This window comes from Lacerta agilis, chromosome 3 (genome assembly GCF_009819535.1).
Source record: "Lacerta agilis isolate rLacAgi1 chromosome 3, rLacAgi1.pri, whole genome shotgun sequence".
NCBI classification, from domain to species: domain Eukaryota; kingdom Metazoa; phylum Chordata; class Lepidosauria; order Squamata; family Lacertidae; genus Lacerta; species Lacerta agilis.
In genome coordinates this window covers 7,501,862-7,529,230 of record NC_046314.1, presented here as the reverse complement: position 1 = coordinate 7,529,230, position 27,369 = coordinate 7,501,862, and the positions used below count along the sequence as shown (strand labels likewise).

The window sequence follows — 27,369 nt, the reverse complement described above, 5'->3', positions numbered from 1 at the left end:
TGACGTGTGGGTATGTATATTCAAGCTAACCTGCTATTGTTGCTTTATGAGCATGCTTCAGGAATAACAAGACACCCCAGTTATGGCTCAGTTGTATGTCTTGCAGCCCAAACTGTCCTGTAGATTCGAGGCAGTGATTGAACTCCCTGAAGCTGTAGTCATAGCACTTTTTGAAACTTCCAAGTTCCTGCTTGGGACAAGAACTTAAAATATAAAGAAGTAACTGAGATGAGAACCTATCATCTCGTTACATTTCGGCTGCTTCTGAGAAAAATACTCATATGACTGACACATGGGCATTTCGTATTTGGCATTTTGTCACATGTTTTGAGTGCCCAAACCACAGTGCCGTTGTGCCTTCATCCTAGTAATGCAGATAAAAAGTACTGCTTCACAGAGAGCAGTGAGGCAATGGAACGTGCATCAGAGGAGACCGTGGTGGCCAACAGCTTGGATGGCTTCATCCTCTTCTCACAGTGACTATGTTCTACCTCCACTGTCAGAGGCAGTTGGTGGGCATCTCAGGTGTGTGGAGGGCTGTTGCACTCATTTCTTGCTTACAGGCTTTCCACAGGCTTCGTTGGCCACTGAGAACAGGAGGCTGCACTAGATGGGCCATTGGTTTGATCCAGCAGACTCTTCACTCCTCAAGAACCAGTGTGGTGTAGTGGTTAAGAGCGGTAGACTCGTAATCTGGGGAACCAGGTTCGTGTCTCCACTCCTCCACATGCAGCTGCTGGGTGACCTTGGGCTAGTCACACTTCTTTGAAGTCTCTCAGCCCCACTCACCTCACAGAGTGTTTGTTGTGGGGGAGGAAGGGAAAGGAGAATGTTAGCCACTTTGAGACTCCTTCGGGTAGTGATAAAGCGGGATATCAAATCCAAACTCCTCTTCTTCTTCAAATACTAAGGAGGACCTGCCCTACAAATAACAGGACATAATTTACACAGCTCTTTGTGTTTTCAGGATAATGGTTAGGACTTGCCAAGATTAAAAGGCTGCTTAACTTCAGCAAATAGGCACAGAAGGGTTGTCTGTTATACTAATAAAGTATTGTGCCTGCATAAACCATGTGAAACGGGCTAAGTTGTCCAAATGTGTTCATCAGCAAGATCTGTTCTCCCCATTGCCAGGGTCTTAACTTCAATAGCCTGGTTCTCAGTGTTAAACCTACTAGAACCTGAATTAACTCTGCACATAAGGAGGATTCAGGTAGGCAATCAGATTACAAGTTTGTTAACCAGAGGTTATTTGAGTACAATGGGTATATAGATTTCGTACACTTTTATTCCAGAACCTATTTGCATCCTAATGTTTTCTGCACTTCAGAAATGAATTTAAATGATTGTGCTCAATGAATTCACTTTATAAACTGCATGAAAGGTTTCAGAAGTAGCTTCAGAATAACCAAAATTCATTGAACACAAAGTATTCCAGCTGAATATCTTCTATGTAAGAACCATTTTGATCAAAACAGTACACTATTACCCTCAAAGCATGTTAGGAATTGATCCACTAAGCACATCTTCATTATGAAGTACACTTTATTGTGAAGTTCAAGAGCATATTCAAAGTTTCAATAATTTCAATCTTCTGACAACAGTATGAAGACTTAAGGTACTATGTATTCCAGTTGTGGATGCAAATCACATGTTTATCCCAATATTGGGATGAGTAATCATTTTAGTGATTTGCTAAAACCACTTGCCTCTCAACACATCTAACTGGCATATTTTGCAGTCACATCTGGTTGTTTTCTTGCAAAAAAAAAGCCTTAATGGCAGTTTTAATCTCTTTTAAAAGAGAGATTATTTAATCAAGTTGGTAACTTTAAAACCCAGATAACAGGCACTAATGGATTAGTTTCTCTGTACAAGACGTGGTCGCTGTAGCAATAAACCAAGTTTTGAGTTTTTGCTCAAACTTACATTTTAGAGTCTTCTTGCTGCACAAAGTTACATTAGTCATCTGGTTATTTCCTTGATAACCAGTTCCCACCACTCCAGCTTCCTTGTGCATAACCAAGCCAACCAATAAATTGCACTAAGTTTTATTAAAGTCAACAGTATTTGATTGTGAGAGAATGGAAGTAACATTATTTAGAAAAGACATAACATCAGATTTTTAACATCACCTTGTTAGTTTGAAGTCATTCATATATTAGGAAAATACTGCTTTCCTCTTCTATGACAGAGCAAGAGACACAAGGTATTTCTAAATGCAATCATTTAGAAAGATCCAGACACTTAGGAGCAGGGAAGGGGGAAAATATGGTACATTTAGAGTGATTATGATTCTATAAACAATGTTAGAAGATTTTGTGTTCCAAGTATAGCATACATGCCAGAAACACCATGGCAACTTTTAGTCATTTAAGCCATACTTGCTAGTTATTTGTTCGGCTGGGAAGGTATGGTCCAGGGAAAAGGTTCTAAAGTGCCATTACTGCACATAAAAAGGTACATTTGGGGCACAATGCAAGCCTTTCCGCTTTGCCATAAGAATTAAGACAATACTTAATCACCATACAGTTTGATATTACTTCCAATAAGTACAATATTTATTAAACATTTCTTCAGTTTGTTACATATTGTGCAACAAATTACAATGTTCTGCAGCCACAAATTATATGCAGAGTATTAAGAAAAATCAGCATCTTGGATCCAAAGAGCTATCGCCCAAGGCCTAAGGCATTGCCAATGGAAATCTGCAACTTTCCTTTCAGGGGCAGCCCCCCCCCCCAATGAAACATGCCTCAGTTTCAAAAAAAGGTTTGCCTGGGAGAGGTACAAGTAGAGTCCAAACCTGCCTTGGGCGCACAGAACCAATTAGTGCAGTTCTTTGGATCCAAGACAGATTGCAATCTCTCCGTTTACAACTCTACAAGGAACTAGCAAATCAGATCTTACATAGAACATGTGTCTTACTGAACTTTATGCATGGAAAAAGTGACAGACACAGTTGTGCTGTTGGATACAAAAAAAGGCTACACTTCATCTTCAGAAGACTAAACCTGACATCTAAACATGCCAATATGATCAGAACAAAATAATATATTCCAAGTTTAGCCAACCACAGGGAAACGATCTGGTATAAGAAAAAGCAACAAGGATTACACGCATTTATAAACCAGCACACAAAAGGTTTAACATATTTCTGAAAATGAAGTTAGCTTTATTGAATCGGGGGGAATAAAAAAGTCAGTTATTGACCATTTACAATCTCTGACCTTTGTGGAGACGATAAGAATCTGTTGTAGTGCAGCTACATACAGTACAATTCAGGCATTTTTTTTTTCAGTTGGGTTCAGGTTTCAAATTCATTGCAAATGGGGAGGAGAGTTTTAGCAGCAACCTCCACTAGACTGCTTGACGGGAGTGCTCTGAATTTTAACATTGGACTTCTCTGCACCACCTGCTGTAGCTCCAGGACCCATCCGTTTTTTGATCTCAGCAGCCATGGTCATGAAAGACTGTTCTACATTTGTTGCATTCTTTGCACTGGTTTCCAAAAAGGGAATCCCAAGGGAATCTGCAAATTCCTGTAGGGAAAGCATATCAGTGTTACTTATGTTATACAAAACTTGGAGAAAAATAAAGTAGCTCCACATTTTGCCACTGTACATGAGCAAGTCGGGTGTATATTTATGCCTTACTGCCGAAGTCAACACCATCCTTTTATTTGGTTACATTTTCATAACGGTATCTTGAATCACTGGTACTAGGACTGTGTGATTTATTGATACATTGTTGAAAACCATCTTAAAGTCCAGATTGTGATAAAGGTTTGATTTTTTTTGACCACGCAATACATCGAGAACCCCCACTCTGCTCACGAGGGGTGGAAGCAGTTGTTGAATTCCTTGCTGCTCAATGCCTCTGTGCTTCGGCTGGCTATGCAGTCCTTTACTGCAGAGTAAAGCATTTTACTGCCATGTAAAGGGCTGCTAGCCAGCTCTAAAGCAGCTCTGCACCCTGCTGTCCAAGGAAGAGGGAAAATGGAGTGGAATTAAGCAGAGCCAATTGTAATCTGCTCTCTTTGTAGGCTGGGCTGCAGAGGAAGGGAGGCTGCCCTTATCTTTGCTCTGTCAGGAAATGGATCTCCTGGCAATGGAAATGGTTCCTAGAGGGAACTGGAGAGGAGGGATGAAGAAGGCAAAATTGTCCTCACAGGGACAGTGGAGGAAATCATGACCTTGGATCTGGTTCATGAGACCTTGCAGAGGGGGGTGGGGCTGCGCTTGCCTCCATGTTGTGATTCTTCTGCAAGAAACTACCCCCCCTTCTGTTTTTTTTTTTAAAAAAAGATAATTTCCTCCCCCTCTCCCCACCACTTGTTGATCTCCTATTCTTTAGCTGCAATTGCAAACCTGCTTCTAGGCAAAACTAGGTTTAGGAGGAGTCAGACTTGGAAAAGATTCTCTCTCTCTCCCCTGCCCCAATTTCTTAGCTTATAACTTATATCCTAGTAGCCCCAGTGGACTTCTTTAAAACTCTTTTTTCACTGCTATTTCTGGTTGAAACTGGCCAACTTGGAAATAACTTTACTCCAGGCCCTTAAGTGCCTCTTAAATTTCACCCCCACTTCCCAGCAAAGAAATGGTTGAGTTTTTAGGTGGGCGGGCAATGATTGATTCCACCCCCCTTCAATGAGTGACTGGACAACTGGGCATTATATATATGGCAACTGCCAATCATTTCACAACTGTTGCTATAACTAAAGGGCAATATTGTCTTTTTATTTTAGTGAATAGCACTTCTAAAAAAAGGAAAGTACTGTATATTCTGGCGTATAAAACTACTTTTTAATCCAGGAAAATCTTCGCAAAAGTCAGGGGGTCGTCTTATACGCAGGGTGGAGAATCTGCAGTCGAGTATATCTCAAACTCTATATTTTAACTGGAAAAGTTGGGGTCATCTTATACGCCGGAAAATACAGTAGACACTGAACACTTTTAAAACAAGGGTATCCCTGGGGTGTGAAGCTCTCCTTTCACTTGTTCATGGTTATGTTTTTAGTACATTCCTGGGGAGTTTTAAAAAGTGCAAAAAAAAAAAAATCCTCCTCCCAAAGAAAATGCAAGGAAGGTGCTGCAGGAGAACAGTGCTCTTGGCTAGGGCTGGGCAATGCATTGTCCAAAACCGGTGTGAAGTTCACATCCAGGAATCAACGGCTTTCCCCTCCGCACCTTATTTCTTCCTTCATCCTTATTTCAGACATCGTCATATATATTGTTATATCATGACATTTAGCTGGTGATATAGCACAATGTTGAAAACCAGATATTGCCCAGCCCTACATCACCTTAGCCCATATCCAAAGTCAGAACTGTTGCAATTATTAAAAAACAACAACTTGTAAAATCAGTTGACGTACCTTTGCTGTTGTATAGTCTACTACTTTCTTTGTGGTCAGATCACACTTGTTCCCTACCAACAACTTGTTAACATTTTCACTGGCATAACGATCTATTTCTTGAAGCCACTGTTTTACATTATTGAAAGACTCCTGGAACATAAGGAGGTAAGTGTTAAATCTTGCCTTTATCTTGTACAAGTGTACAGGAGAACTTGAAAAATTGCTATAAGCTAGCTTAAAGCTCACCCAAGCAAACTTTATTTTTTTTAACTGGACAGATTTTTGGACTAACGTGCTTAAAACACACTCTTCTTAGTTCCATCACTTCTTCCTGTGGCTGCAGGAAGGACCTTGTCAAGCTCGAGATCCTTCCTTCAGAGATCCACAATAGCAATGTCAATAAGCTGCATTTAAAGCAATTTGGTGTGTGTGTAAACTCTAAAAGAGACACCTTTCTGGTCACCTAGGAAGGAATAATTGTAAGGCTGCCGGGAAAAGTGGAGCAGGAGGCTCAGAGAGTAGAACTACCACTTTATATGAGCCTCCTCTCTTGCACACAAGCTTTTGACACCTATGTACAAAGTTTACATTTCCCCATGGTTTGCTCAGAAACCATAAACAAGCTTTTGGACACTATTTCCTCGAAGGCAAAACAAAGGCCAAGTGCTTACCTGATCTGTAACATCATACACAACTATGATGCCATGAGCTCCTCTGTAGTAACTAGAAGTGATAGTTCGAAATCTCTCTTGGCCTGCCGTATCCCACTACAAAAAAAGCAAAAGAGAACTTAGAAGATGACACCTGTTCAGAGATGCAGCTCATTCTACCTCAGTAACTCAGGGAAAGTTAAAAGGAGTTCTGTAAATTCTTTCAGTGATCCTTTATGGACTGCTCTGAAGTATTTGCCACGCACAAAAACGCACCTTTACACTACTGAAGTGAAATTGAAAGATTCTGCCATATGTTAAGGCAAGGGGTGTCAACTGTAAAACATGTGACTATTCAAGGACTCTCAGTACATTGCCCCCCTGGGATCCCCCTCTCTAAATAGCACCTGGCTTTAAAGAGTGAAGGATCAAACCCTCAACAGTGAGGGATAGCAGCAGCCCTGCCATCATGCGCCTTTAATTAGCAGCCAACAAACTCAGAAATAAACAGCACACTGATGTGGAGCAGCAAGCTTTTTACATATTTGTTTAAGGTCCTCAGTTTTTGTACTGGTCTTAAAAGTGCAAAGGATTTTGGATGGTCACTGCTGTGCCACGGAGCACAAAAGACGATTGAAATGTGAAATGTCATGGGAGCCTTTGCTTTTGAAGTGGTTCTGTAGAACTCCGATTTCCCACATTCAATGCATCAAACACAGATCGCAAATTTGGAGGGTCACATAAGCTACCTTTGCAGAAGCTGCACGTTTATTATTTAAGACCTTAAAAAGCAGGAAAAGTCCTGGTGCCTGCCATCACCCCAAAAAGGATGCAACAACAACAACAACAACAATAATTTTTTATTTATACCCCGCCCATCAGGCTGGGCTTCCCCAGCCACTCTGGGCAGCTTCCAAAAGAATGTTAAAATACAATAATCTATTAAACATTAAAAGCTTCCCTAAACAGGGCTGCTTTCAGATGTCTCCCTAAAAGTCTGGTAGTTTGTTTTCTCTTTGACATCTGGTGGGAGGGTGTTCCACAGGGCAGGTGCCACTACTGAGAAGGCCCTCTGCCTGGTTCCCTGTATCTTGGCTTCTTGCAGCAAGGGAACCGCCAGAAGGCCCTCGGACTGGACCTCAGTGTCTGGGCAGAACGATGGGGATGGAGACGCTCGAGGCAGTTTAGGGATTTAAAGGTCAGCACCAACACTTTTAATTGTGCTCGGAAACATACTGGGAGCCAATGTAGGTCTTTCAAGACCGGTGTTATGTGGTCTCGGCGCCCGCTCCCAGTCACCAGTCTAGCTGCCGCATTCTGGATTAGTTGTAGTTTCCAGGTCACCTTCAAAGGTAGCCCCACATAGAGCGCATTGCAGTAATCCAAGCGGGAGATAACTAGAGCATGCACCACTCTGGCGAGACAGTCTGCGGGCAGGTAGGGTCTCAGCCTGCGTACCAGATGGAGCTGGTAGACAGCTGCCATGGATACAGAATTAACCTGCGCCTCCATGGACAGCTGTGAGTCCAAAATGACTCCCAGGCTGCGTACCTGCTCCTTTAGGGGCACAGTTACCCCATTCAGGACCAGGGAGTCCTCCACACCTGCCTGCCTCCTGTCCCCCCCAAAACAGTACTTCTGTCTTGTCAGGATTCAACCTCAATCTGTTAGCCACCATCCATCCTCCAACCGCCTCCAAGGCAAAAGTGACAGACCCCAGGAGACAGCCAGTGGCATGACCTCTGCTGCTGTCCACTATTGCAGTTTAAAGGGAAAATGCTACCACCAGAAAGGTAAGCTCTCTCCTCATCACCTCCCAAATTCGTATTTTCACCCCTCAAATTACTGGAATGGCAGTAATCAGTGTTCAAAATTAGCCAGGCGCCAGTCACATTTCACGACTGGCAGCTGGGCCTTTGCAAAGGATTGCAGATGTCCGGGCGCCATATTCTGCACCCTAGCCGTGGCAGGAAACGCGGCAAAGACAGGGTACCTGTGTTCACGGCAAGAAGCGTCACTGACAGTGTGCACAGCTGCCCTGGGGTTGCTGCTGAAGAGCCATTTGTGACTGCCCCCCCTGCGAATGGGGAGCTGCTGCTTGTTCTGCTGTCCTCCATGGAGCCCCTGGCTCAACCCAACCCTGCCACCCTCTCGCCCCACAAGGCAGCAGGAGCATTCTTGCCGCCACTGCCTTCTCCTATTTTCCATTCCTTTGCAAATTTATATACACAGAATCAACCCCATATCTCTTAAATGCTAAGTTCCAAGAGGTTCAATGAATAGATTGTTTGCAGTGGAATAGATCTGCACAAGTAGCTAAGTGTGAAGCAGTAAAAATGAAAGTGCAACCTTGTGAGCAGAATACTCCACAAGCCTTGGGATCTTTGTGTAATAATTATGCAAGTCAGGTGCATGTCTGTGCAACTCAGACTTGAGGCAAGTGCTGAAGGCACTTCAGGGCTGGCAACCTCTCCCTAATAATAATAATACACAAACACACACACACACACACACACACAGCATTCCAACAACTGCACCAACACTTAACTGTACAGAACAGGCACCTGAATGTAAAGCAAATCTAAAGGAATGGTTGGTGGTGGAAATACAGACGTTTTAAGCTTTTTATGTGTGCTAAAACTCAAAGTTTTTTTTTTTTTTAAAAAATCTTTAACCACATCAGTTAACAATCATGGATATATATGCTATAATGTTATTGTTTTAGTTAAATAAATTATTTAAGTTGTTATTAAGGAAATGATTACAGTGTTACCTTGGGTTACCAACACTTCTGCTAACCCAGAATTAGTACCTCGGATTAAGAACTTTACCTCAGGCTGAGAACAGAAATCGCGCACTGGTGTCAGCGGGAGGCCCCATTGGCTAAAGTGGTACCTCAGGTTAACAACGGTTTCAGGTTAAGAACGGATCTCTGGAACGAATTAAGTTCGTAACCAGGGGTACCACTGTATTTTTCTCCTTCCAATAAAATACAGCAGAAAAGTTGTCCAAATATAAACAGTTAACTTATTAAACCTCACAATAATTTCATAATCATCTGTCTATGTATTTCTAATAGTATAACCAAATCAGTAATTTTTTATATAACTGTAAAAACTACTCTGGAAAATTATTATTCCAAAAATGAAACCTTCATCTGCTTGTAAATATTAAGATTATACCAGCAAGAATGAGTCTTTCTGTAAAAACAGTGATTTAAATCGATTCTTACTGACTAGTGATTTAAATTGTGATTTAAATCAAATCCACCCTGGGGACACTTCAGCCCTATTACTGTTTCTGCATAGGCCTTTCACAGCTAACCCCAGCCTTAACCCGTAACCATTTCAGATACATGGCTTCAGAGAGCCAGTGTAATGTAGTGGTTAAGAGCGGTAGACTCGTAATCTGGTGAACCAGGTTCGCTTCCCTGTTCCTCCACATGCAGCTGCTGGGTGACCTTGGGCTAGTCACACGTCTTTGAAGTCCCTCAGCCCCACTCACCTCACAGAGTGTTTGTTGTGGGGGAGGAAGGGAAAGGAGAATGTGAGCCGCTTTAAGACTCCTTCGGGTAGTGAAAAGCGGGATATCAAATCCAAACTCTTCTTCTTATACATCTCATCACACTGTATCAAATATTTTGATAGACTTTGATTCTACATAAGAAGATTGCAGAACCTTGAGTTTAGTCCACTGTGCACCTGAAGTGTCGAACATAGGCAAGGTCTAAGGGACAGTGGACTGGCCCCCTGCTGAAAATGTTTGCTGACCCCTGACTCAGACCATTCATTCAGCTCCTACTTCTAATATTGAACCATTTTATAGCACTACAGAAATTAACAAATGGGGCTGGATTCAACTAAACACCTGCACAATAAATCCTAAGAGTGGTACAGGGCTGACCTCTTCACCTGCCCCCTGTCCCAAATCAGCATTGGGGGTCCCCCCCCCCCAAGAACAGCACATAGAGATTGCACTGATGGACCAATCATACTTGCACAATGTTGAATTCCTCCCATGAACTAGATTGGATTCACCAAGCAGAACAGGGGTTACTTACTATCTGAAGTTTGATTGTTTTTCCATCTAACTCTATAGTTCTGATTTTAAAGTCCACGCCAATTGTGCTGATGTAGCTTTCTGTGTACGTATCATCCTAAATGGGAGAAGAGAAAAGAATATCACCATTTACAAATCAGCAACACTGTGTCCTACAAAGGCGAAACCAGAATCAAGACAAGTTAAGGTTCTGGAAGGGTGGAGCTGAAGCCATTATACCAGCCTGTACTCTAACCTTGCGTAAAAAGTGATGCAACAATATGGCACCAGCAAAGGTAAGGTGTCATGGCTCACTGCAGAGGTGACTTGCAGTCAAAGATTGGCCACAGTCACAACTCTTGCAATATATATTTCAATAATGCAATGGGTGAGGAAACCTTAAACCACTATCTCCCTGGTGTCACAGTTAAGGGCTGATTCACATAATTCTGTCAGGGACAGAAAAGGTGGTAGATCTTAGGTACCAAGAGCAAATTTGTTTACTTTTAACACTTAATCATGTTTGGTGCTCAAACAGAAAAGCATGATTTATCAATATGGCGCGTGTGGTTTTCCATTGAACCAAATATTCCCCATTATCAACCCCAAATTATTGGGTGGGATTCAACTAAATTATTGCACAAATCGAATTGTGTAATGAAACTCTTTCCTCCCATCAGTTCGGGGTTTTTCATCATACTTCTGCAAATTAAGGGATGGCATAGGGCACATGCAGGGGAAGAGAGAAGTCCTGTTGTGCAAGCAAAGTTGTTCTGCTCACACAATTATTTAGTTAAATTCTGTTCACAGTTTATATTAATCAGTTTATTGTTCATTTATAAATTATAACTTACTCATATGCTATATAGAGCTATTTGCTCTACATGAAAAGTTTGGGCTCAGCCTTTATAAGATGTTGTTTTTGCTGGGAATTCCCAATTACACAAAAAACCATTATAATGCATGCATGAGTCCGCTGGACCCTAGGAGTAGTTTTACCCAAAGAGGTTCTTTCTGCTCCAGGTTGGTTTTATCTCACTTTGGGTGAAAACTCTTATTGTTCTGATATTGTTGTTTTAAGTAAAAACTATTAAACTGTTGGGATTATTGAGATACATTGGACACCCTTTTCATTATATTGCTATGAAGCAAATATATTCTCTAGTCTAGACATTATTTGTTTCTGTTTTGTTCTTCTCCTGGGTTATAAATTCACACATATTTTCTGTTTTTGCCTCTAGGACTTCCCAATAACTTAAATTCCTCATTGGGCTAACACTGTGGAGTCTAATGTACCCAAACAGCTTTTGTGTTCCACTATGTTTTTGGAACATGAGGATACTGATAAAATCTTCGTTAAACTGGAGTGATATTTGACATAATTCATTAACTTGTGAATTAAGAGTTGTTGACTCTTAAGATAAGCAATAATGGACTTTCAAAAGCAGTTTTTGATGTAGCATGGGTCCTGCTTTTCAAAGTAAAAAGCATTAGGCAGGCTCAAGATTCTGGCCTACTGATTCTCCCCTGCTGCCAAGTCTTAGATTAAGTGTTCCTCCCTGCGTTATAAACTAAGTGTAGAACTTCACTGACATTTGCAAAATTAGGCACAACTCACAGCTGCAAACCTTAGCGTACTTATTCCAAGTATACTTGGAACTCCATGCAACTGTCCTATTGAACTCCATGCAATTTACTTTCCATTTAATTGTGCATAAGATTTCAACCTGCTTGTGTTTCGTATTCTACAAATATTACAAATCACAGGGTTATTTCTCAATATGGCCTACAGTTATCATGTGGTAATTGCAAAGATCATATAGCAGCATGTTCAAAGATCATATGTTTTGATAGTTCTCCATTCAAGCTACCAAAGGAAGGAAGCTTATCAAGCAGGAAATTTTTTCACCCATCAGCTGGCATGCAAATGAGCTCGGCATAATTGGCAAAGCAAGGAGAATTCAACAACATGCGAGTTTTCAGGTGTATATGCAACTAAAAAACTAAACTTCAGTTCTTCCTGCTAGAAGAACCCATTTGAATTTGAAGGGTAACTGCACCCATAAAAGGAGAACTCCTTTTCATGTGACTGTAAATTGGTATTTTCTTTTGATTATGACTAGCCAGTAGGAAAGAAAAACCAGAAAACCTGGAACACATTCATTTTTGCATTACAATCAGTTTTTAAGGTTAATCGTTAACAAAAAGTTGAAGATGCATGACAACTTACTGCAAACCTAAGCAGAAGGCAAGATTTTCCAACACCAGAGTCTCCAATCAGAAGCAGCTTGAATAAATAGTCACTGAAAAGAGAAAACCATAATTAAATCTACTATAGTATGGCACATAGCAATTGAAACTGTTGGTTTGTAATACACTTTGTTCTATTTCTATCACAAACTAGGGAAATTTCACACCCTGATATTATTTTTATATATATATATAGGACCTATATAAGTAATGCTAGTACCTAAAGTACAAATTTAAAACTAAATTCTATGGCTACCTGGAACTACAGTTTTGTGAAGGTACCAAAAAAGGTTAAAGATCCTTCAGTTTCTTTAAAAAAAAATCTACAAGGCTGTCCAGATGGGAACTGCTGGCATAGTACTCAAGTGGTCCCATTTTTACCTGGTCAGCTGGTTCCACAAGATTATGTTAGGTGACTATTGTCCACACTGGCACCAGTGTCATCGTGTTCCATAGGGCTCTATCTTGTCTTTGGACATCATCCACTGAATTGGAGTCTTATTTAACATCTAAATGAAACTACAGGTTAGGGCACCTGGGCTAAGTGTCAACAATATATAGATTACAACTAGCTTCACATCTTTTCATCCAATCCAGGTGAAGCAGTGGGCATTCTGAACCAGGAACCTAGCTTGCTAATGGACTGGATGAGGGTCAATAAACAGACAAGAGAGAAGCACTGTTGGGGGTGCTCCCAGCTGTTTCTTGAGGCTCGGGTATCTTGGAACACCTTTCATAAGCTATAGTCATCTATACTCTGGTACCCTCCCAGGGTGACTACTGCAATGCATTATACATGGGGCCCTCCCCAGAGAGGCTCACCTAGCACCTATTGTCTTTTAAGTGCCAGGTCAATAACGTCCTATTCGCCAAAGCCTTTTAGCTTCATTTTTGGATATTGTACAAAAGCTGCCCCACAGGCTGTGTGCTGTTGCTAACATTTTAGCTGCTTTACCATACTACATGTGTTGTTGGGGTTTTAAATTGTATTCCTGGTAACCTTCATTTTAAAATGTTGCAAACTGCCTAGGCCTAGGGCAGGCTTCCTCAACCTCGGCCCTCCAGATGTTTTGAGACTACAATTCCCATCATACCTGACCACTGGTCCTGCTAGCTAGGGATCATGGGAGTTGTAGGCCAAAAACATCTGGAGGGCCGAGGTTGAGGAAGCCTGGTCTAGAGGACCCGGTAGGATGAACAATATTCAAGTGTGACAAATACAGGAGACACTTTCTAGTCCTTAAGAAGAGGTATGCACCATGGTTCAAGCTCCTGCTGTTCAGTAGCTATGAATAATAGGAGGCTTAAGACATTTGTGATAGCATGGTTGATACTTTTCCTATCTTGCCCTTCCAGAGTTTTGTGGAAGCCAGAAAAGAAAACATTGCTACTCTCAGGAGACTTCTCAATACGGTTACTTAAAAAACACTAGGCTAACGACTAACCACAACATGGAATATGTTTTCAATAGAAGAGGAATCGTGTGAAGACCACGGAGTTTGTGTAGATAGGAGAGAACTCTCACAAACCTGGAGATCAGTCCCAATGCCACATAACTTATAACCCTCTTTAAAACATTGGAAATCCCATTTTTATTAAGATTGCTATGAAAAGCCTTTTGAACACCTAGGCTTTACTACCTGCCATAGATTGCATTACAAAGAACCCAGTATGCATCAACAGCAATACTAGTTTCAGGTGATCATAAATCCCCTAGAGTAGCTGAAAGTACCGGTAAATAATGAACAGCAATTATAGAAAGGCTTTGTATATGCAACACCACAATCCTAAACTCATTACTTGGACAAAGCAAACTCAAATAAGATTTACTTCCAATTAGTTTAGGATTAAAATTCAAGAGTAAGAAGAGGTAGAATAATGAAAGCTAAAGGGTTCAACTAGTATGTGTCCCCCATGATGTTTGTTCCATGCCTCATTTAGAAGGAATAGATAATGTACAAACCACTTAAGTCCAGTATGTCATATTTATTTAAATATATAGATTACAAACAATTATGTATATACTGAGTTGCCACTGACCTATCTCAGTATTAGCAGCTGCTAACATGATACACTTTCAGGAAATGCTTGTCTTAAAACTTTGAGCCTGTTAAGACCATTCAGAGAATAACACTCACTCCAGTGCCAAGACTTCCTTAGAACCGATTTCTTGTTTAGCATTTCATGTTGTTAGCTTCACCTAACCAAAATAATGTGACTGTCTGTATTGCATTAACTACTACGGCAGCTGTAATTAGGTCCAGTTAAGAATATAGGAGACATAAGGCAAGCTCATCAGAAGCACCTATTCTATTTTTAAGTGCCCTAGAATAGTTGCAAAAATTCAAATGCATTTTGCAGATTTGACATTGGAATGAGGACCTCTCACTTTAACAGTACAAGCAAGTTAACACTGATTAAACCGTCACATTAAAAGCACTGCCCTGACAGTAATACTGAACCACTCATTTGAAAGTATTTTCATTTTAAAAAGAACAATCTTATTATTACATTTATATCCCACTTTTCTCCAATGAACGTAGGGTTTCAGTTTTCTTGGTATAGTTTTCTGAATATTAAAGCAGATTTGACATTGCAGATAAGTTTTTGGCAGCGGGAAGGATCCGATTATCTCAAGTGCCATTCCACATGGTATTTGATATTAAAAACCCAGAGGTAGGCTAACTTTCAGACATGAGCAGCCTACATATCAGTATGCAACTGCTGGAAGAGATCTAAATAAGAAGATTTAGAAACAAAGATTAATGATGCAGTCCTATGCAAACTTTCCTGGGTGTAAGTGCCAATGAAACAGTGACTCTTATTTCTGAGATTACCTACCTACCTACTGACCTACTCCGCCCTTCATTCAAGGATCACAGGGCAGTTTACAATATAAATAACAAACAAAAACAATACCCCACCAACAGTTTAAAAGGCCATAGATTGTTTAATTAGCCAAAGGCCTGTGAGAAGCGGAATGTTTTTGTCTGGCACCTAAGATATGTAACAAAATTGCCAGGTGAGCCTGCCTGGGGAGAGCATTCCTTATGTGGGGAGCCACCACAGAAAAGGCCCGTTCTCATGTTACCACCCTCCACACCTCTCAGATGATGGGCATCAGATAATGATCACACAGTCCAGGTCAGTTCATATGGGAAGAGGCAGTCCTTGAGGTACTGCAGTTCTGAGTCCCTTAAGGCTTTATGGGTCAAAACCAGAACTTTGAATTGGGCCCGGAAACCAATTGGCAGGCAGTGCAGTCAGGCCAAGATTGGCATTATATGCCCAAACTTTTTTGGCCCAGTGAGCAACCTGGCCACTGAATTCTGCACTAGCTGAAGTTTCCAAACCGTCTTCAGAGGCAGCCCCATGTTTAACACATTGCAGTAATCTGGCTGAGAGGTTACCAGAGCACAGACAAAAGAAATTAAGCTATCCCTGTCTAGATAGGGGCACAGCTGGGCCACCAGCCAAAGCTGATGGAAGGCACTTCACATCACTGAGGCCACCTGAGTCTCAAGCGATAGCAATGGATCCAAGTACCGTATATACCCGAGTATAAGCCGACCCGAATATAAACCGAGGCACCTAATTTTCCTACAAAAACCCGGGAAAGCTTATTGACTCGGGTATAAGCCGGTTCACCTTTGCCGCTGTGGAGGAGGAGGAGGAACAAGCAGCCCTTTGGGCGGCTCCTTCCTCTTCCTCCTTTGCCAAGTTTGCATTTATGCGAGCAGTTCAGGAATGAAACAAGCTGCCTGGGGAGAGTAAAGATCCACCGTTCTTGTACACTTCTTAAGGAATGGTTGACTGGGGAGAGTGGGTGACGGCATGAGCAGAAAGAAAGGGCTTCTTTCTTGCCGCCCCCACCGCCCGCCTCACTCAAGTATAAGCCGAGGGCAGCTTTTTCAGCACAAAAAATGTGCTGAAAAACTAGGCTTATACTCAAGTATATACAGTATCCCCCAATCTGCATACCCACTCCTTCAGAGGAAGTCTAACCCCATCAAGACCAGACAACCTCCCATCCATCTGGTCTAGAGAACCACCCACTAACACTGCTTCAGTATTATATGGATTGAATTTCAGTTTATTGGCTCTCATCCAGTCCAGTACTGGATGAGAGACATGGGTCCAGAACATCCATTGCCACACCTACAGATGCAAAGGAGATTTTTGTCATCAGCATATTGCTGACAATGTACTGTACTCCAAAACTCTGGACAACCCTCCCACACACTAAAGACTTCACAGGAGAGAAGAACACTCCCCAAGCACCATCCTCTGAAAATGGCCATCCAAGTAGGACCGGAATCACTGCAAAGCGATGCCACCCACTCCTAACTCAGACAGCTGCTCCAGAAGTATACCATGGCCGATGGTATGGAAAGCAGCTGAGGGGTTGAGGAGAATTAACAAGGACACATTACCCTGTCTCTCTCCTGACAGAGGTCATCATAGAGTGTAACCAAAACAGGACTGTATGATCAATTTATTTGCTAGGCTTCCCATGTTCATTTGCATGTTTCTCCTCTTCCTCTTTTGTTTAGTTGCATCCACTTTCAGACTGAAAGGTCCCTGGGCCAATACAAATACATAAAATACAATCCATTCTTCAGAATATCTGAACTGGGACATCAGCAATACCAGAGAACATATGATTTTAATGTGCTAAAATGTGCTATTATTAAAACATGCTAAGTACAGTCGTACATTGGATCCCGAATGCCTTGCAAGTTGAAGTGAGTGTTTCAGTTTGTGAATGTTCTTTAGAACCCAAATGTCCGACGCAGCTTCTGATTGGTTGCAGGAGCTTCCTGCAGCCAATTGGAAGCAGCGCCTTGGTTTTCCAACATTTTGGAAGTTGGACGGACTTCCGGAACGGATTCCGTTCGATTTTCGAGGTACCACTGTACTGTTAGTTCACAGCCATTATTTTATTCATATTAAACACTCACTTCTTACTGATTTCAAGGGCTGGGAGCAAAAGAACTGTATAACTAGTTTTACATGTCCAATGGCATCACACGGGATTGCTTCACTTGCACATTAGCATCTCCTACTATTGTGCAAACTAGTTCTGAAACCAAGCATACTTCCATAAGGATCTGGGGCACACCAGACTGCATTCTTTACGACAGTAAAAAGAGCCACTGACCCGCACAAGTCCTTGGATGGGCCTAAAGTAGCTCACTAAATCCCTGCTATTAAATCTATACGGACTATAGTAATGACATTCTTCATTAATCCATACACAAGATGCATCCCTTTTTGGAAATACTGGATTAAAACAAACATTTACAGCAAAAATAATTTAAGCAACTGAAGATGATGCCAGGTAATTTATTCACTGCTGATCTCCTATTTTAGACACACCAGAAACTGAAATGAAGTTTTGTCATCAGAATCATCCATTTTATTTCCATATTGCCCTTCCTCACATGGGAGCTTAAGGAGGTGAAGATTAAAAAAATCCAAAAATAATTGAAAGCACCTAAAAATCGGACCTCAAAAATAAAAAGCAATGGTAGGTATTGGGGGAGGCAGCCCTTTATATTCTTGGGCCCCACACCATTTGGGGCTTTACACCAGTATCAGCACCTTGAATTGGTCCTGCTAGCACACACAGTCTCAGCTTGCTGCCCTGCTGAGCAGGCAGTTGGGCCACCTGGGCCTCCAGGAAAAGTCTGGAATTGAGGAACCCAAACTACATACCTGCAGCCACAAAGGGAGCACAACCCTAACCAGAACAAGTTGTCTCCCCAATTTCTGGAGATGAGAACCACCAATCTACAACACCTCCAGATTATCAGCATTCAGCCTCAGTTTACTGGGCCCCATCTAGCCCATCATTCATCCCAACACTGGTCCAGCACAGCCTCTCTGATGCAGGTGGAATGGAGAGAGAAGTGAATATCACTCCAAAATTTAGGATGACAGTTCCCAGCAGCTTCATATAAGTATGAAACAACATGGTGGGCAGAATATACCCCCACAGAGCAACACACCACAAGTGCCACGAGGTCAAGCAGCAGTTCCTCAGCACTACCCTCTGGTAACAATCCTGCAGGTAGGAGCAGGAATGCTGTTAACATGGTCAAACACTGCTAAGAGATCAAAAGCCAACCAAGTCAAAAAATCTCCAAAGATTATCAACAATCAAGATGACCAAGACTGTTTCAGTGTCAAATCCAGATCTGAGGATACTGCCTCAGCTTTGACAGAAAAGGGAGGGCGGGGGGAAGCTTCACTGAGGGAACAGTAGCTGAGAGAGGAGAGGCTTCACTTCCCTGCCTGGCCATGCAGAGGGGGCTGGGAGACAGCCATCCTCTGCAGCGTTGGGGAAGGGGAAGAAATTAGGAGAGCTCCACCTGACAGAGGGAGGGAGACAGTGATAGAAACTGGGATAGGAATGCTAGGAGTCATGTGGCTTTTGGGACCTACCGGTAGGTTGTGAGTGCCAAAACAAAATGTCTAAGCACCATTAAAAAAAAAAAAATTTGCTGCCCCACTACCAAACCAGGCAGCCTTGCAGAAAAAAAAGCTGCTGGGCAAATCAGGGGAGCTGCAAGGTAGTGTGCCACCAAAAGAAACGTATTTTGCTACCACTCTACCCTGCCAAACACCTGCTTCACCAGTCAGCAAAGAAAAAAAATGTGTTTATTTTTGCTGCTGTGCTACTGGGCAAATAAGGTGTTTGGTGGGAGTAGCACTTCTGCAAAAGGCGTGTGTCATTTGCTACCGCTGTGGCCGGTATGCCAGCTGACTCCAACCAGGCAGGTGGAGGTGCTAGGTGCCAAGGGTGACTCCTGAACATCTCCACCCTGTCGCAAAAGGTCGGCTGCCGGATACAAAATGCGACTGGCACTCGGCTAATTTCAAATGCTGGAGGGAGAATAGGAAGAGGAGGAGGCAGCAACAAAGGCGCTCCTGCTGCTGCCTTGTGGAGCAAAAGGATCATGGGGTTGTTTGCGCTGAAGTGCGGAAGCTGTTTAAGAAGTTGGAGCAGCAGAACAAGCAGCTCTACAATTGCAGTGCCGGTAGGGCTCCAGGCAGCCGCCGCAAACAGCATCTCGGCAGCATCCACAGCGGCAGGGGGCGGACGTCTGTATGCCACTGATTGTGCCACTTGCAGTGGCCGTCGGCACCCTGCTGTTGCCTTTGCCACTGTTCCCTGCCGCCATGAGCAGCCTTCTGCTGTCTGGCCTAAAGAGTCACTGCCTCGGCTCCAACAAAACTGAGCCCAGGTGGCCTCTGCTGAATGGGTAAAAAAGGAAGAGGAAGCAGCTTGGCACTAGTGGATGTTTTGGTGGCAGGGGAAACCGCGGAGAATGGCAGCCTTATTTATTATTATTATTATTATTATTATTATTATTATTATTATTATATTATTATTATTATTATTATTATTATTATATTATTATTATTAGAGCCGCTGAAGCCTGCTGAGCAGTACTGGCTGTGGGGAATCACCTGGCTCACGCAGCACCAAAAGAGGTGCTTCTTTTGGTGTTGCGCAAGCTGGGAGATCTGTGGGGCACCGCAGCACAAATGAAGAAGAAGAAGAGGAGTTTGGATTTGATACCCCGCTTTCTCACTACCCGAAGGAGTCTCAAAGCGGCTAACATTCTCCTTTCCCTTCCTCCCCCACAACAAACAGAGTGAGTGGGGCTGAGAGACTTCAAAGAAGTGTGACTAGCCCAAGGTCACCCAGCAGCTGCATGTGGAGGAGCGGAGACGCGAACCTGGTTCACCAGATTACAAGTCTACCACTCTTAACCACTACACCTCACTAGCTCTAGACACTGTGTTTTGGAGCCCAACCCATGTGGCACCTAGCTTTCCTTCCCCAGCTTTGAACACTGCCTCAGATGTCATAGCCTAACCCTCACATCATACCTCCCCTCAACCCTGATGACCCATGCTCCGAGCTCTCCCTGTCCGCCATCTCCCAGTCACATGCTCTTTTCTTACTAATTTCAGCAGAACACAAGAAGAGAAACTAAATCCAGCCAAAATCAAGTGCGGGATGCAACAACAAATTAGGTTGTAGGAACCCACGCTAGGGGACATAGAGAAATGCACTGGCAGCATTTCTGTGCAGTACTTTAGCCATATACAGTGGTGCCTCGGGCTAAGAACTTAATTCGTTCTGGAGGTCCGTTCTTACCTTGAGGTACCACTTTAGCTAATGAAGCCTCTTGCTGCTGCCGCGCGATTTCTGTTCTCATCCTGAAGCAAAGTTCTTAACCCGAGGTACTATTTCTGTATTAGTGGAGTCTGTAACCTGAAGCATCTGTAACCCGAGATACCACTGTAATGCTAAAAAGATGTGTATCTTAGCTTTTTCTTCACCATTCATGCAGATCAAATGGGTTTCTAAAGTTGGTAGTACTAGTACCACTCTAACATCCTATCGCAAATCAAAGTAACAGTACCACGTGTGAATACACAACATGAGTCTCTTGATGGCTGGAGCACATTCTGTCCAAAATTAAGTAGTACCTACCGGTACTTAACTTTCTCTCAGCTGTGGGAGGATTTTGTCTTTGGTAACTTGCTGTTTTTTTAATAATCAGCTGTTTCCGCATCCCCACAATGATATGACTATATTTCCTAATCCCACCCACCCTCCCGATAATTCAGCTGACTCCTTGCAAACTTCACATTGGCACTCTTTAAAATAACCACAGCTCCACAGAGTCAACAGATGCTCCTCTTGAAATTATTTACCAGACAAGACAAATTTATGTCAAATTATCTGCTACCTATAAGCTCACTTCAAAGACACAATAAGATATCACTCAGTATTCTAATCTGGAACATCAAGAAACATGTTACTGCAATTTAAATATCCACTGCATATCAAAACAAGTTACAGCTGTGTTGTTGTTTTTAAAGGGGGTATTAGGATGAAACATGGATACAACACCTGACCATTTATTTAATGTTTCTGTTGCAGAATATTAGAAACAAATACAAACTGCCTAGAGCTGGGGCACTGCTAGGTACTAAAATGACTCACAGCACAGGCTCATGAAATAAATTTGCAGAAAATCTGCATATGCTAATTTACATGCATGGGTGCAAAATTTTAGCTGAATTTCATAGGGGAAACTTTTTTGCCTCTTGCTACGGGTTTCCAAAAAAATTTCATTGCTATAGTGGGTTATAGCCATTGCTAATCCTGTTCAGAATTGGCCATAGTGAAGTTAATTAACATGGCTAACTTAGGTTGATTAATTTCAGTGGGTCTTTGAGACGGGGGGGACGGGACGCGGGTGGCGCTGTGGTATAAACCACTGAGCCTAGGGCTTGCCGATCAGAAGGTTGGCGGTTCAAATCCCCATCACGGGCTGAGCTCCCATTCCTCGGACAACCTAGCAGTTCGAAAGCAGGTCAAAATGCAAGTAGATAAATAGGTACCGCTCTGGCAGGAAGGTAAATGGCGTTTTCGTGCGTTGCTCTGGTTCGCCAGAAGTGGCTTAGTCATGCTGGCCACATGACCCGGAAGCTGTCTGCGGACAAACGCCAGCTCCCTCGGCCAGTAAAGCAAGATGAGCGCCGCAACCCCAGAGTCATCCGCGACTGGACTTAATGGTCAGGGGTCCCTTTACCTTCACTTGAGAAATAAATGGATTGGGTCCTACACCCCACCTACATTCTATATGCACCTATTAACAACTAGAAGAAATCTTGTCCAATGTCTAACATAACACTCACACTCTCTTTCACAAACACTTCTCCTTCCACATGCCATTCAGCTATTGCGTATACTCACAAGTCCCCTACCACCAGTCAATACCATTGATACACGATATCCAACAACCACGATCTATACTAGAATTGGAAAGCAAATGAAAACAGAGGGTGATGGGGTCTCAAAGCACTATGCTTTGCAGTTCACCCAGCCATCCTATAGGCAGGTTTATTTTTTATTTTTTTGGATTGGGGGAGGTGAGAATAACCATGGTCTAGCACAAAAGACCCAGGGTCAGTCCCCAACATCACCCCTGCCTAGTATCCCCATACAAATCATAATAAATTTAGATTTATTGCCCTACAGTGTCACCGCTGTTGCCAGAAACAGAACATGATCTCCTGATAGCAGCCTGCACTGTTCTCAAGAGAGAGGAAGAACTTAAAAAAGTGCGAGGGTCAAAGAAGTTCAACAGTTAAACAACCATTTTAAACAGCTAAATAACTTCTTTTCTTAGAAGCTAGCACTGTGATGCAGCAACATTGCAAAATTAACGTTAAGCCCACAAAGCATTTTGTAAGCATCATGTGGTGAGCACATGACCAGCAGCTAAGTGAAGGGTAGACACCCATGTCAAGCAGTCAATAGCAATTGGTTGAAAAGTGTGTTAGATGAACTGTCAGAATGAGACAAGACTTCACTTTATTCCTTACAGCTTAAATTTAGGGAACTCAACTAAGCTTTACTGCATTTTAATACAAAACAGCAGGGTTCATTGGAAAATAGGCTTGTATGTTCTGCATTGGCAGCCTTAAGGGCGTAAGTAAAGTAGGCCTGCTATGTGCGCAATTGCTTCTCAGTGTAGAGGAGAAAATATCATTAACTTTTCATGACGTGTCATAAAATCTTCTCACTCCCCATCTGTGACCACTGCTGTTTGTAACCCAAACTCCCATGGGACAACATTACAGGCTTCCTTCATTTCGCTTTCATTCGCCTTCACATTTGTTAAGTTTCTAATACATTTTGAAGACAGCTGAAGCCCTAAAGTGTTTCAGTAGTGTAAATAGAGTCAATTGCTTAGAGTGCAATTTTCAGCCAACAATTTCTTGCCTCCATTGTTAAATCCACTAGATGGCTACTCCCAGCTTCATTCCACTTCCTGCACTATGGAAAGAATATTGACTTCTCTTTTAGGGTAGCTCCCTGTTAAAGCAGGGCTGAAACCATAAAGCCTCTGGGTTGACTGTGCTTCTATATGGCAGGAGTAGAGAATCTGATCCAACCCGCCTCTATCTGACCCTTGAGATTCTCCCCAGTCACACCCTCAAGTATTTGTGCTGAGCTGGAATGTGTTCTTAACTATGGAAGTGCCTCTTGCTTGTCTGGATGGATGACAGAAGGATGTGTATGAGTACTAAAGTACTGTACAAAGGTAAAACTTACATTCATTGCTCCACCCACTCTTGCCTCTGGAACTGCTCACCACTGGCAACCTCCATAAAGTTGCTCAGAAAAGAATGCAGCCCTTGCATTCCCCATCCCTGCTAAAATTTATTTATTTAAAAAAAATATTGACCACACTTTCAAATAAAATATTGCAAGGCAGTAAAACAAACCTAAAAACATCAATACGGGAACCTCAGGCACTCAGAATTTGTGGTCTATCTTCAGATTTGTATAAGAGCAATCCAAGTCTATCATAACTGAGACCAAGGACAGGAGATAGTCCACACCACTACTTCTGTACTGTCCCTCCTGTATTCTGAATCACATAGTGACACTGATACCAGTTTTTCCAGTCTTTTGCAGCTGGCCAACTAAGCTGCATGTTCACCTGAATCTCGGATCCCTTCACTAAGATACTGATGCTACTAAACTGAAAAAAAGGAGTTTGGACAAGACAGCAGGCCTTCAGGGGGAGAAAAGCAAACAGCGAAAATTGGGACAGGGGAGGCTGGGAAGAGAAACTGGTAGGTGGAAAAGACAAATATGGGAGAGTTGACAGAGATAGCAACAAAGATGCAGTTGTAGAGACTTGTAAGGAAAACAATGAAGGGTGTCGCTGAGATACCTGGGTGCAGATAGAGACTGCACCTGCAAAGAGGGAAAGAGTGCCATGGGGTATAAAGAGAACAGAAGAAATGTTGAGAGAGAGAAGTTCAGGGAGGCCTGTAGCCATGGGGTGGGAGAGAAATAAATTCACTTACGGGTCACAGAGAAAAAAAGGAGGCAAAGAGATTACAATTAAAAGGAAGTTACAGCTGAGGGCACAAAGCAGGGGTCAGAGCACAGGACTTAAACCTGGGAGAACACTCAGCCACAACTCATGCAAGAGATGTAGATCAGTTGGTACAGCATGAGACTCTTAATCTCAGGGTTGTGGGTTCAAGTCCCATGTTGGGCAAAATTCTCCTGCATTGCAGAGGGCTGGACTAAAAGATCCACAGGATCCCTTCCAAATCTACAATTCTATGATTCTATTCTGGGTAACTTTGGGCTAGTTACCTAGCCTATATCAAAGGAATGTTGTGAGGATTAGAAAGAGGGAGCCCTGTGCTCACTGGAGAAAAAGTGGAGTTTTTTTTTTAAACCAACCCACTGACTTTTAGTGATTAAAATACTAACACAGCTCTAGTGTGTTAGTAAAAGCATTCTTCACAGTGTGATTTGAGTTGTGCACCTCTACTATAAGGTTTAGGGACCCAGGTGGCGCTGTGGGTTAAACCACAGAGTCTAGGGCTTGCTGATCAGAAGGTCGGCGGTTCAAATCCCTGCCACGGGGTGAGCTCCCGTTGCTCGGTCCCAGCTCCTGCCCACCTAGCAGTTCGAAAGCACGTCAAAGTGCAAGTAGATAAATAGGGACCGCTCCGGCGGGAAGGTAAACGGCGTTTCCGTGCGCTGCTCTGGTTCCCCAGAAGCGGCTTTGTCATGCTGGCCACATGACCCGGAAGCTGTCTGCGGACAAACGCCGGCTCCCTCGGCCTATAGAGCGAGATGAGCACCGCAACCCCAGAGTCGGACACGACTGGACCTGGTGGTCAGGGGTCCCTTTACCTTTACCTTTACTATAAGGTTTGCCAACAAGTATGCATACTACTACTTAGCATCTGGGCTCCACAATTTAAAGTTTGAGTTGCATACAACATAGGTGTGCAGAACACAAAGGCACAAGAACAGAATCAGGCAAAACCATATCTCGCAAACACTTTTTTTAAAAGAGAGATTGTTTTGCCCAAATCTGTTCTTGCGCCTTTGTGTTCTGCACACCTATGTTGAATGCAACTCAAACGTTAAATAGTGGAGCCCAGACGCTATGCATACTTGTAGTAGTAGAGGTACACAACTCACATCACACACATATATATATATGTATATGTATATCCACAGCAGGAACTGTTAGCGAGAATGTCATCAAGAAGGTACCTGTGTCGTGACATCCATTCCCCCAATACAGACTGGAGCCCCTTTATAGATCCTCGCCGGCCAAATGCGCCGAAACCGTCCCCCTCCCAGCCCCACAACAGGACTTGGAAGAAAAACCCTCAGGCACATTCAATTCCACCAGTTCGTCTCCACAGGACCCCCCGCCCCAATATTGCATTAATACCACTTTTTCGCAGTCCCTTCAGCCCCTTACTTTCTGCGGCTGGGAGGCCGGTGGGAGCAACTCACCCCCCACCCCGCCCGACCCCGGGTCCAGCCCCCTTCACCCCAGAGACATTTGTCCCCCCCGCACCTATTCCTGCTCTTCGACTTCCGCGTCGCCCCCCAAATCCGAATTAGCGTTTCCTCCCCCCTCCCCCCTAATCCCCTCACCCTTTTCGGCCCACACGCAAGCGCAGAGCGACCCTCCCCTGGCGGCGCGCTACTCACTATTCGGGATTCATGCTTGACATGTCAGCGGGGCCCCGCGGCCTGTGAAGAACGAGCTCGCTCCGCGGAGCAGGCGGCGGTCAGACCCACCGGCGGCGGCAGCGGCGGCTCCTCCCGGCGGTCAGGCTCCCTTTATCCGACGGAGCAGCGACGGGGAGAGCGGAGGACAGCACCGGCAAACTGACGCGGCGTCTCCCTTCTTGGCCGGGCTCCACTCCTCCCCTCACAGGCGGCGGCGGCGGCGGCAGGCAGCGTCCGCTCCGGCACCCAGATCCCAAAATGGCTGCCGGCCCCGCGAACCAGGAAACAGAGAGGCATCCGAGAGGAGGGGCCGGCCTTACATTGCGGCGGCAGAGCGGGGGGAGGCCTTCTCAGGGCACGCCGGGAAATGGAGTCTCCGCTGGAGGAGGCCGCCCTCGGCCCGCCGCGGAGGCGTGAGCAGGGAGAGAACTCAGTTTCCCGGCGGCGCCCTCGGCTCAGCTGGCGCGTGCGCGGTTCGGGCCGCCTGTCTCCCCCGCGGCTTCCCGGTTGACTCAACTCCGATGTTCTGGTAGCGGATTGGCTGGCGGGCTCGGCCGGCCGGGTAAACGTCAGCAAGGAAACGTGGCAGCTCGGGCGAGCCGTTGACCTCGCCGGACGGGAGGGGTGGACGGGGCGGGGACTGGCAGCCCGTGTGGGCGGAGCCACGCTGGCAGGCGGAGGGCGGAATTGGAACTGAGGAGACTCTTGGGGCAAAGTTACCTCTGGGCCCCGATCCGAGTCCCAGAGCAGCAGGGCCGGCCCACCCATGAGGCAAGGTGAGGAGGCCGCCTCAGGTGGCAGGCAGGGTCTACAGGAGCGGCAGATCCTGATGTAGATCTTTATTCTCTCCCTCCCGCGCCTTGTTCCTGTAGATCTTTCCTCAGCCCTTCTTCCCTGACCGGGGGAATGGGCGTAATTTTGTGGTTTGTCTCGGGCACCAAAATGTCTCGGGCCGGCCCTGGTGGAACATAGCCAGGGAGCTATCTTATACCACCCAGCCTGTGGAACGCCCTCCCACTGGATGTCAAAGAAATAAACAACTATCTGACTTTTAGAAGACATCTGAAGGCAGCCCTGTTTAGGGAAGCTTTTAATATTGGATGAATTATTGTATTTTAATATTTTGCTGGAAGCTACCGAGAGTGGCTGGGGAAACCCAGCCAGATGGACGAGGTATAAATATTATTATTATTATTATTCTACCCAGTCAAGCCCATTGCTCCATGTAGCTCAGTATTGTCTACACTGACTGGCAGCAATGGCTCTCCAAGCTTCCAGGCAGGGGGCCTCTCTGGGGATTGAACCCAAGACTTTCTGCTCGCAAGGCGGATGCTCTGCCACACACTGAGCTATGGCCCTCTCCCCACTTATCTGCTATACCATTGGTTTGTTTAAGGGGTTGCAACATGCACATTGCTACAAAGATATCAAGTGATGCTCAGCAATTCCACAAGCTGTAGGTGGCGAGGTTC

At 44.0% G+C, this 27,369-nt stretch overlaps 1 protein-coding gene across 2 annotated transcripts; it reads right to left on the bottom strand.

The window, feature by feature from the left end:
- Positions 1 to 1,531: 1,531 nt before the first annotated feature.
- On the bottom strand, positions 1,532 to 26,210 carry RAB1A (RAB1A, member RAS oncogene family). 2 transcript variants are annotated; one of them, XM_033142724.1, is made up of 6 exons: positions 25,877 to 26,210; positions 12,278 to 12,350; positions 10,070 to 10,165; positions 6,031 to 6,126; positions 5,378 to 5,509; positions 1,532 to 3,542 (listed from the first exon to the last, which is right to left on the bottom strand). In XM_033142724.1, the coding sequence occupies exons 1-6, from the start codon at positions 25,897 to 25,899 to the stop codon at positions 3,345 to 3,347; spliced, it is 618 nt and encodes a 205-aa protein (XP_032998615.1). In that variant the 5' UTR covers positions 25,900 to 26,210; the 3' UTR covers positions 1,532 to 3,344. The 2 variants fall into 2 exon arrangements, with proteins under 2 accessions (XP_032998615.1, XP_032998614.1); XM_033142723.1 differs by lacking the exon at positions 25,877 to 26,210 and adding an exon at positions 16,731 to 16,771.
- Positions 26,211 to 27,369: the final 1,159 nt, after the last annotated feature.